General features: G+C 37.5%; 1 protein-coding gene across 3 annotated transcripts in view; it reads left to right on the plus strand.

Moving 5' to 3' along the window:
* Positions 1 to 12,369, plus strand: part of arid4b (AT-rich interaction domain 4B) — a 151,363-nt gene that overhangs the window by 69,273 nt on the left and 69,721 nt on the right. For all 3 annotated transcript variants that reach the window (XM_067420933.1, XM_067420934.1, XM_067420935.1), the window contains exon 4: positions 3,557 to 3,622. In XM_067420933.1, the coding sequence (XP_067277034.1) occupies positions 3,557 to 3,622 (66 nt within the window). The remainder of the gene's footprint in view (positions 1 to 3,556; positions 3,623 to 12,369) is intronic.

Consider the following 12,369-nt stretch of genomic DNA (forward strand, 5'->3'; position numbering starts at 1 on the left):
AAATCATCAGTATTAAAACAATAAAAGACCTGAAATATTTCAGCTGGTGTGCAATGAATCTAAAATATATGAAAGTTAAATTTTTATCATTACATTATGGAAAACAATGAACTTTATCCCAATATGCACATTTTTTGAGAAGGACCTGTATTTTTGTGTCTCACAGACTTAAACATGTGGTTTTTCTGTCTTCCTGTAGCTCAAAAACTGTACCGCGTGGCACTAAAAGCATCAAATGCATGAACTGACAAAATATATACCGTGATTTATATAAAGTCACTGCATACATAATGTGATGTTTTGAAAGTGGATGTTTTACAAATCCTGTTGTTTTCCGTGACTTGAACTCCATTAAATCTGCATATGGTGCGGGAATTGAAGATTGGTTTTATATCCGGGCATGCGCAAGTTCATTTGAATATACTCCAGGGTTTCTACTGATACAAAGCCGTATGCTAATCACTGAAGTAACCCAAATCAGTGAACAAATCAAATCAGTCGTTTGGACGAATTGTTTGACCTGACGCCTACTGGTTTAGTTTCATGTTTAAAAGCTTCATTTTTTCCAACATTCCTTATTTGTATATTTAAAAATATTTAAAACAATCGCATAACGTTATTTAATGCAGTTAATAATTGTATTAACTTGTAATTTTTAAGTGTTTATGATTTAATGTGACTGGTAACAGCCCTATAGTGCCTTATTATTCTAATTCAATATATTGATAAAATATTAGATTTTAAAATGAAAGTTTAATAAGATTAGTGGAGAATGCTCTTTATAAAGGTGAAACATATCACAAATATGCAGATTAAAATATATCAAAGCTGATTAAACACTGACAAGAACATCGCTTCAGAATTACATTTACAACACAAATGCAATTTCTTTCCGGACAAGTAACTTTTTTTACTTGGGCAAGTGAATGACCGATCTAAGGACGAAGGACAAGCACATTGAAAAAGTAAATGTCGAGTCCTGTATGTAAGTGTGTGCGTGTATATACACACACACACACACACACACACACACACACAGTAAGTGTAATTGAAAGCTCGTCAGCATTGACCTGCTGTGGAGCAATCAGACCTCCATCAGACGTGAGATGCTGAAGTGTGAGACTTATCTCCTGTGACACACACACACACACACACACACACACACTCACACACAAACACACGTCTCACTGATGATAGTCACTCCACAAACCACTCACAACACAGCTGGAGTCATACATGTGTAACCATAAACACAGTCATGGCCATGTGAGAACGATCAGACCTAACAGAGTCAATCCATTATGGACTTACTCATATTCTCGTTTGTTACTAGTATGCTTATGTATATCATACAGTCAGCATATTTACATTTTGTCAATATTTCTATTTGTGTCATTGAATTAGCTCAAAACAATGTGTTGGGCATAGATTTTTTTTTAATGATGACTATTTATTGTTTTGCCCGTAATTACCTTCTTAATTTAGAGAAATAGAAGAAGAAAAAAAAATACGTTTTAAATAAAACAATAACTAAACTTTTATTTGTTGTTTGAAAATTATTACACATGATTTATGTTTTTATTTATATTTTAAAAAATATAATTAAAACACTTTTTAAATAATAAAATTAATTAAACTTTTTTTTTTATTAAAAAAATGTTTTTTAATTATTTAATTATTTTTTATTTTATATCTTAAAATATATCATTACATTTTTTTTAAAGGGGTGGTAAAACCCAATTTCACTTTTCTAACTTTAGCTAGCGTGTAATGTTGCTGCTTGAGCATAAACAACTAGCCTGACAAGCCAGACCCACATCAAGATGTTTGGTCTGGAAACTCACCACTGACAGCTCAATCTGAGGGGCGGATAAACGGTTGTCTTTCAAACTCCCTCTGCACGCGATAGGATAGCGCTACAACCAACCAGAGCAACGAAGGTGAAGCGGAGCTCGTTGATAGATTAAACATTCCCCGTATCCGGTCGGCTAAACTCCGAACACATCTTCCCTTTTTAAGAATGACTTCAGTGCCGTTCTTTGTTCTTTTCTCAGAGAAAAGCTTAACTCCAAGTCTTCCAGAGTCGCGGTCAAAGCTGATTCGAAAGACTGCCGTTCGCCAGTTTCTGTGTTTACTAGAAGCACGAGCGCAACTCGGCCGTCTTTATGTTAAGCCCCACCCACCGACTCTATAAACGATGTGATTGGCCCGACTAGTGTTTGCCGTTTACAGCTAAGAAGTGTATTGAGAGTTGCTATACGACACTCGCGGCAGATTAGATTTGCTGACGTTAGGGGGCATCTAGATTTCTAGGCTAATAAAAAACATCTGCAAAGCTACAACGCTCAAAGTTTAAAGCAAAGGGAGATGTTTGCTTTTAAAGAAATCAATTTCTAAGGACTAGAGCAAAAGGCCGGTAGGGACTACAGACATTCCTCCAGATTCGCTGACATCAGCGGGTAAAAGATTTACATAAACCCCTATAAAATATTAAATAAGGGGCGAGGCCATTTTTAATTGCTGTGGAGAAGAATAGGCTGGAGTGTGCTGGGCGGTTAGCGAATCAGAACACAGCTGGGCCAGCTAACCAATCTGAGCCCATTGCGTATTTTTGAGGAACCGGCTTCATAAAACCAGGAAACTATCAGACCGACAGCGTGCAATAAAGGTAAAATGTATGAAAAATAATGCAATTTTTTTAAAACGAAGCATGAACACGTTACAGTGTACAATCAAGCCTTTAAAAAAATGTGTTTTACCACCCCTTTAAATAAAAAATAATTCAACTTTTATTTTTTTTAAAAGGTTTTTTAATGATATTTATTTATTTTTTATTAATATTTTTAAAAATATCATTAAAAAACGTTTAAAATAAAAAAATTAGACTTTTATTTTTTATTTATATATTTTTAAAAATATAATTTAAAAACCTTTAAAAAAAAAGAAAATTAAAGAAAATTATTGCTTTCTGATTGTAACATTGAAATATTAATGTTCTGTGAAGCTGCTTTAAACAATGATATACAACTTCAATTGTATTGAATTATTTATATTTGTGCGATTCTGCAGATGTTTTTATCCACATTGCATTCATGTTCAGTTCATGCGATTCCTGGGAACTGAACCTGTGAGCTATGAAAGACATTATTTATATTTACTCACAAAACTTGTGTTGGACTGTAAAAGATTCAGAGAATTGTTCTTCTTCCTGTTGTTCAGATTGATCATCGTGCTGGACGGTATCTGTTTCATTCAGATTTCAGCTTTATCTTAATTATGTGTTGTGGGTGTTTGTGACATCTTGTGGCTCATCTTTCCCCCCGATCCTCTCACACAGGATGTTTTATCCGCCCCACTCTCTCCGCATAATGATCTTCAGTTCTGTGGCATACAGTGATTGGGTTACTCAGTGTTTGGTTTGATATCAACACAGGGTCGCTCTGGTGAGGATCTGTCTTCCTGATACAGCGATCGATGCATCTTGGCCTTTAGGGAAAGCCCTTTCCGTGTTTCCTCCCCTCACTGACTGTGTGTCTGTGTGTGTGGCTCTTTCCAGGTCACCTTCAAACCGGACGCGTCCACTGCGGAGGTGCACGACGAGCACATCAGAGGACTTCTGAAGGTAAGAGCCGATCTGCCTCCTTCAGCACAAATACAGGCCATGTTGCATCACATCCTGGGCTTGAGGAGAATGTGTCTGTCCGCGCTGAAAGAGAAAATCCTGAGCGATGCAGCAAAATCAAAGCTATTTAGAACGTAATCATTTTGCTCATGTTGTTCCGAAACCCCTCTGACGTTCATAACTCCAATGAACGCAAAACGGGAAATATTTGAACTCTGTAAAGCCTGACATTAGATTTTTTTTAATGGAACAGTTTATTGAATATTTAGACAAAAATATAAAAAAAATTCTATGCACGTGTTGTTGTTGATTCATATTTGATTATTTTTGTGATGCGGATAACGTGGATGGAATCCAGTCATAAAAACGGATGCAATTACGTGGAATTTGGTACATTTTTGATGAATAAATCAAAAGCAGGTCAGCACATTTAAATCAAATCGTAATATAGACTAGTGTCTGTGAATATTAAACCGCAAAAAGACTTAAAGATTGAAGATTTAAATATGAATCCTGCATGTTCTGCGTGTGTCTGTGTGAATGAATGGTTTAATTTAACACACACACATGTTTTTGTGAAATGTGGGGACATTCCATAGACGTAATGGCTTTTATGCTGTATAAACTGTATTTTCTATCCCCCTATACTGCCCCTGCCCCTAAACCTAGCCAACACACACACACACACACACACACACACACACACACACACACACCCTGCCCCTGCCCCTAAACCTACCCATCGCAGGAAACTTTCTGCATTTTTACTTTCTCAAAAAAAAAAAAAAACTCCTCCTGTATGATTTATAAGCATTTTGAAAGGTGGGGACATGTGTAATGTCCTCATATTTCACCCTCTCCTGCAATACCTGTGTCATACCCATGGCATTATACACATTTGTGTCCTGATATGTCACAAAAACAAGTGCACACACACAGAAGCATGCGTGACACTTGCTGTGTTTTCATTCTCTGCCGTCTCACTGTGTGAGGACATGAATGCATGAACTTCCTCTCCAGAGTCACTTCATGAGCATTTTACCGTTTAATTTGAGAAAAACTATCATTTTTCCATAAACACACAGAAACTCTTCACAGCAACCTGTCAAAATAAAAGTTCAGTTTAACTTAAAACAGAAATATATTAGTGTTGGACAGTAGAATTTAACTACATCTCAATGTAATAATAATAATAACGCTAATAATAATAAATGTATCATATATATATATATATATAATAATGCGTTCGATTTATATAGCGCTTTTCTAGACACCCAAAGCGCTTTACATAGAAGGGGGAATCTCCTCAACCACCACCAATGTGCAGCATCCACTTGGATGATGCGACGGCAGCCATATTGCGCCAGAACGCCCACCACACACCAGCTGATTGGTGGAGAGGAGACCGAGTGATGAAGCCAATCAGGATATGGGGATTATTAGGAGGCCATGATGGACAGAGGCCAATGGGCAAATTTGGCCAGGATGCCGGGGTTACACCCCTACTCTTTATCGAAGGACATCCTGGGATTTTTAATGACCACAGAGAGTCAGGACCTCGGTTTAACGTCTCATCCGAAAGACGGTGCTCTTTGTCAGTATAGTGTCCCCATCACTATACTGGGGTGTTAGGACCCACACAGACCACAGGGTGAGCGCCCCCTGCTGGCCTCACTAACACCTCTACCAGCAGCTCCTGGTTTTCCCAGTTGGTCTCCCATCCAGGTACTGACCAGGCTCAGCCCTGCTTAGCTTCAGTGGGAAACCAGTCTTGGGCTACAGGGTGATATGGCTGCTATATATATAATTTATTATAATAATAAATACTATTATTAACATTTTTTTTTTTATAAATGTTTGTCTGATTTAATATGATTAAAAGATAAATTAATGTAATGTTTTATGCCTTCATTGGACTGTTATACAAATGAAATGCACAAAACAGAGTTTTTGAAATTAAAAACGAAACTAAATTGTATTTTGAAATTAATACATTTATGTTTTTATGAATTCAATTAATTAGTAATGTGTTTTAATTATTAAAATCTAATTAAACCATGAAATGGAATCTAGAAAACTTGAAATAAAAAACAGAAGGGAAACAATTTAAACGTATTTAATTGTGCCCCAAGTGTAATTTTTGTTAAACTTTTAATAAGTTGGTGTTAAATTCTATAAGTTTCATGATTTCAATTAATCATACATGCGTTTTTTTGATAACTAGAAGTTAATTTGACCAGAAAAAAAACAAGGAATTTGGGGGGAAATCTAAGGGAATTTGAGAAAAAATCTAAAGAAATGTGAGAATTTTATTTACGAAATCTGGTGGAAAATCCAATAAATTTCATAGGAAATTTGAAAAAAAAATATCTAAAAAAATTTGGGGGGGAAATCCTAAATAATTTCTAGCCTGGATGCCAGCCGAACTCAGCCTAGCCCACAACATTTGAGCTCGGGCGGTTCGGTCTGGACTTGATCCACAGAGGAGTAATTATGCAGAACGATTAAATGATTAAATATAAATGTAGAACAGAAACTGACCAATGAAATCGTCAGGACGGGCTTTAGACAATGATGGACAGATGATCAACAGAAACTGACCAATGAGATCATCAGGGCGGGCTTTAGCCGATGACGGACAGATGATCAACAGTAACGTAATCATCACGTCATCAAAGGGGCTTGGGTTATATTTGTTTGAATCCTAAACGGAGAGCTTGTTTGTATCTGCATCACCTTCACTATTTCTCTCAGAAATGATGATCATGTTGGGTAAGTAACTGTGTGTCCTTAAATTCTTTTTTTTTACAACACCGGCAAAGACCGTTCATTCCAGCATGTTTGCAGACAGGGTTGCCAAGTTTTTACAACAAAACGCGCCAACTACTAGCCCTAAACAAGCCCACATGCCCAATACATTTTCGGGGGGTAAAATGTGTGTTATTTTGGAAAGGTTGCTCCTAAAATTTGCATTCCTGGGTCTATATATCACATAATTGAGGTCGCTTCAACCCGCGGAAATGGAAAACAACCCGTGGGAAAACCGCAGACTTGGCAACACAGTGCAGTTGAGCTCTGTTGACATTTGACAATGCGTCGCTCCGCTGCTCTGATTGGTTGTAGGTCTATCCAATTGATGTCTTTCCTGGTTGGGTTGAAACACGCCCCATAATCACAGCCCAATGGAGCATCAGACTCATATTCTGACTAGAGCTGAGGATGAACACGTCAGGCTAACAAATTATATACGGAATTTGGGAAAAGATAAAATGAAGTTCAAACAGATTTTGAGAAAACATCTAATGAAAATCACACCAAATTTGTGGAATTTTTTTTAAATGCATTTGATATGAAATATGAGAAGGAAAAAAATGGATATCATAGGGCCCTAGATACTTCAGGCTTTTATGGCTCTTATTGTTTAATATTGCGAGATAATGGGGGAAGAAAGGGGCCAAACTGAGCAAAAAAAAATTATTCAGAGGCCCAAACTGAGCAAAAATATGCAAATATGCTGATATTTATATTGAAAAAAGGATAAAACCGTGATAAAACCGTCTAAACTATCAGGCGACAGAAGGACTGGTTTATCAGCACATTTTTTATCATGTTAATCATTTAGAGGCCTTATAAATATGCATGTCAAATATGATAAAGTAGGCTTTATAGGGTTAAAGGATCTGCTCTTTACATACAGTGAAGTTCCCAGAATGCATCACAATTGCACGCTGGTTTGGACACGCTGGTAAATCTGTTGTGTGGAGTTCATATTTGATGCCAGTCATCCATATAATCCTCTATTTCATATTTATATTGCGTTGAAATCTGTTTGTTTTCCCCTTCCTTTTTTTTTTTTTTTTTTTAGCTCAATCATTTGTTTTAAATCTCCTGGCAAAGCATCCATTGCATCTGTAGCTGTGATTATGAATATGACAGTAATTATTCTCCGCCGGCTGCCATCAGCTCATCAGAAAACATCTCGCTTATGTCTGGCAGAAGTGTTTGCTTTGAGCACTTACTGATTCTTTTACAGAGAGAATAAATGACACCTACAAGCAGCTCAAACATGAAGAGCTGGAAACCGCTGAGGACGAGAGCAGATGTAGATTATTTATTTATATATATATATATATATATATATATATATATATATATATATACAGGGATGGATTGGCAATTTGTGCGTTCTGCAAAAGTCCAGAGCGGCCGTCCAATCGAGGGCCGTCGTCTGTCCGGCCGTCAGCAAAAAAACAACAAAAAATCATGGCCTGTCCCTAGGCCCTTTTTTGGGGGGCTGCAGCTTCAACTTATGCCTCAGCCCCCCTAAAAAAATATGTAATTAACCTTTAAAACAAATGAAAGTGGCGGGAGGCTTCGGCCTGTCTTTTAGTCTGAGTTCTTCAATCCGCAGCGGCTCCGAGCAGAGCGCACGTCAGGAGCAGAGGTGTATGGGTGTGCGTAAATCTGAGCCTCATTGGCCTGTCACCGCTCGTCAATGTCAAAATATTTGAGAAAACCAATCAAATCAGAGATGGCGGGCTTTATGTTCACACAGAAACTGCTGAGGCTGAGCATAAATTTCAGCAGCGCAACTCGACGTCAAGTGAGAGAAATGTAAGCGACTAAACTAAACATTCATGTTTGATAGCTGCTGCTTTAAGTCAAAAGACAATAATATTTAGGCAAATTAATAAACTTTTGTCTAATTTCATCATTTTGAGTTGAAAATATATATGTGATTCATGTAGCCTAGGCCTAATTAACAAACGAGAAATATTAACAAATCCATTTTCATCAGATTAGGCATATTGATAATGAATGTGTATATATTGTAAATTAATATAATTCCATTTGTAACCTTCAGTAAATAATATAAAATAATAACTCAGCTTTTTAGCCTGTATTTGGCATAAGATAAGTAATGAATGTGTTTATATTGTGAATTAATTTAATAAACTTAAACTTTAATAAACAGTAAATTAACGTGTCTAAGAACATTATTTATAAAACATATAAATATCAGTATGTTAATATGTAAACCATATGTTTATTTTATTCACTGATGAAAATGGAAAAACTATATCAGTCAAAGCATTATGCATTATGAAGAGACAGTGCAAGATAAAAACAGAGGAAAAGAGAGATGTGGAGATAAGAAAGACAAATAATCTCCTGCCCAGTGACATGGTTTCAAGCTATTGTTATCTACTTTTTTGGCCTTCAGAACATCTTAAAATGCACATATGTAGGTCATAGAAATAAAAAATGTCTCAGGGGACCGTGCCCCTGAACCACCCTAACATTTGGGATATCAGATTATAAACCTGCCAACATTACTGGGTACGATTATTGCATGTAGGCTACAATATGGCCATGCAATAAGGTATTAATATTAGCTTTATATGTAACAGCCAATATCCTATGAATGTTAGTAAGCTACTAGTTAATAGTGCAATTTGGACTAAACTAAAGTGTGAATTTTTTTTTTTCATAGGCTACCCTCACTGGGGGCTAACCCCCTAAAATGAAAATCCTGGAAACGCCCCTGATATGAACAGCCATCAGCAATGGGGCACTAATATGATCACTTACAGTGCCTTGCGAAAATATTCGGCCCCCTTGAACTTTGCGACCTTTTGCAACATTTCAGGCTTCAAACATAAAGATATGAAACTGTAATTTTTTGTGAAGAAACAACAACAAGTGGGACACCATCATGAAGTGGAACGAAATTTATTGGATATTTCAAACTTTTTTAACAAATCAAAAACTGAAAAATTGGGCGTGCAAAATTATTCGGCCCCCTTAAGTTAATACAGCTGTAAGCCGCTTGGGGTATCAGTTTTGCACATCGAGAGACTGAAATTGATTTCATGATTGTGTTCCACTTGTTGTTGATTCTTCACAAAAAATTACAGTTTCATATCTTTATGTTTGAAGCCTGAAATCTGGCAAAAGGTTGCAAAGTTCAGGGGGGCTGGATACTTTCGCAAGACACTGTAGATACTGCTACATGCAACAAAACAAAAAAAAACTGAGGAAGACGAGTCGGCCTACTAGCCAATTTGTGATTGGTCCCCGGAATCAAATCGCGGCAGAATGGTTAGCAGAAAACGTAAGGAGAAAGTGGATGGGAAAAAGTTAAAGAAAAGAGGGCCAAGTACAGTGTAGTTCATAGTACACCATAGTACAGTGTCTGTTGAGCACGGCTAGAGGCGAATGGCCGGATGATGGGCCTATTTGGAAGAAAGTCCAGGGCTGCTTTTTAGCCCCAGTCTGTCCCTGTATGTGTGTGTATATGTATATATATATATATATATATATATATATATATATATATATATATATATATATATATATATATATATATATATATATATACAGTATTGTTCAAAATAATAGCAGTACAATGTGACTAACCAGAATAATCAAGGTTTTTAGTATATTTTTTATTGCTACGTGGCAAACAAGTTACCAGTAGGTTCAGTAGATTCTCAGAAAACAAATGAGACCCAGCATTCATGATATGCACGCTCTTAAGGCTGTGCAATTGGGCAATTAGTTGAATTAGTTGAAAGGGGTGTGTTCAAAAAAATAGCAGTGTGGCATTCAATCACTGAGGTCATCAATTTGGTGAAGAAACAGGTGTGAATCAGGTGGCCCCTATTTAAGGATGAAGCCAACACTTGTTGAACATGCATTTGAAAGCTGAGGAAAATGGGTCGTTCAAGACATTGTTCAGAAGAACAGCGTACTTTGATTAAAAAGTTGATTAGAGAGGGGAAAACCTATAAAGAGGTGCAAAAAATGATAGGCTGTTCAGCTAAAATGATCTCCAATGCCTTAAAATGGAGAGCAAAACCAGAGAGACGTGGAAGAAAACGGAAGACAACCATCAAAATGGATAGAAGAATAACCAGAATGGCAAAGGCTCAGCCAATGATCACCTCCAGGATGATCAAAGACAGTCTGGAGTTACCTGTAAGTACTGTGACAGTTAGAAGACGTCTGTGTGAAGCTAATCTATTTTCAAGAATCCCCCGCAAAGTCCCTCTGTTAAAAAAAAGGCATGTGCAGAAGAGGTTACAATTTGCCAAAGAACACATCAACTGGCCTAAAGAGAAATGGAGGAACATTTTGTGGACTGATGAGAGTAAAATTGTTCTTTTTGGGTCCAAGGGCCACAGGCAGTTTGTGAGACGACCCCCAAACTCTGAATTCAAGCCACAGTACACAGTGAAGACAGTGAAGCATGGAGGTGCAAGCATCATGATATGGGCATGTTTCTCCTACTATGGTGTTGGGCCTATTTATCGCATACCAGGGATCATGGATCAGTTTGCATATGTTAAAATACTTGAAGAGGTCATGTTGCCCTATGCTGAAGAGGACATGCCCTTGAAACGGTTGTTTCAACAAGACAATGACCCAAAGCACACTAGTAAACGGGCAAAGTCTTGGTTCCAAACCAACAAAATTAATGTTATGGAGTGGCCAGCCCAATCTCCAGACCTTAATCCAATTGAGAACTTGTGGGGTGATATCAAAAATGCTGTTTCTGAAGCAAAACCAAGAAATGTGAATGAATTGTGGAATGTTGTTAAAGAATCATGGAGTGGAATAACAGCTGAGAGGTGCCACAAGTTGGTTGACTCCATGCCACACAGATGTCAAGCAGTTTTAAAAAACTGTGGTCATACAACTAAATATTAGTTTAGTGATTCACAGGATTGCTAAATCCCAGAAAGAAAAAAATGTTTGTACAAAATAGTTTTGAGTTTGTACAGTCAAAGGTAGACACTGCTATTTTTTTGAACACACCCCTTTCAACTAATTGCCCAATTGCACAGCCTTAAAGGGGGGGTGAAATGCTGTTTCATGCATACTGATCTTTTTACACTGTTAAAGACTTGGAATCCCATACTAAACATAGACAAAGTTTCAAAAGTTAAGGTGGACGTTTGATGGGAGTATTTCTTTGTCAAAAATACTACTTCCGGTTAGTCATAAGTTTCGGCAAGTTTTTTGAGATCATGCGTCCCCATTGACGTTAGTGGGGGCGGAATTTCCTTGTATGAGCCTTACGGACAATTCTACCGGAAGCGCGTGAGAGAGAGCGAGGGAGAGAGCGAAAGCAACAGGCTATGCCCATCAAAACGCTGGTTTGTAGGATGCTGGACAGGTGACAATTACACATAGCACATAACAATGTCACCAAAAAAGTGGGTTTTTGGTTGCCAGACCAAGACAGTCCTGCACAGATTCGCCAAAACCCCGCGTTAAGGCAACAGTGGATGTAATTTGCTTTTCCGGATCAGCAACTGAGTTGCGCGAATGTTTATATCTGTTCGCTGCATTTCGGTGCCGACTGTTTCATAAACAAGGCCCAGCTTGACGCCGGCTTTTCCAATCGCCTAATGCTGAAGGATGGAGCAGTCCCAACGATAAAGGTCCTAACGTTAGAACCGCAGGCTGTGAGTAAGAGTGCTTCAAATGTCTGTGTCTTTGCCTATGCTCATCAAGTAGCCCAAACATGATCACGTATAGTTAATTGATCAATGGAGCATGCGATGTGTAGTGCGTGTACATTTGTTTAGCTGGCCACTATATGTGTAACTTTATGTTTGTGTATTGTAAAAGCACTCCAAACAACAATACACAAAGGGGGGAAATATGTTGAACTAAATAAGCGCGCTTCTTCATTCAAATGCGCTACTATTCCGTGTCTATCTATGTAAACACTAGCC

Source organism: Pseudorasbora parva, chromosome 17, assembly GCF_024679245.1.
Source record: "Pseudorasbora parva isolate DD20220531a chromosome 17, ASM2467924v1, whole genome shotgun sequence".
In the NCBI taxonomy this organism is placed as follows: Eukaryota; Metazoa; Chordata; class Actinopteri; order Cypriniformes; family Gobionidae; genus Pseudorasbora; species Pseudorasbora parva.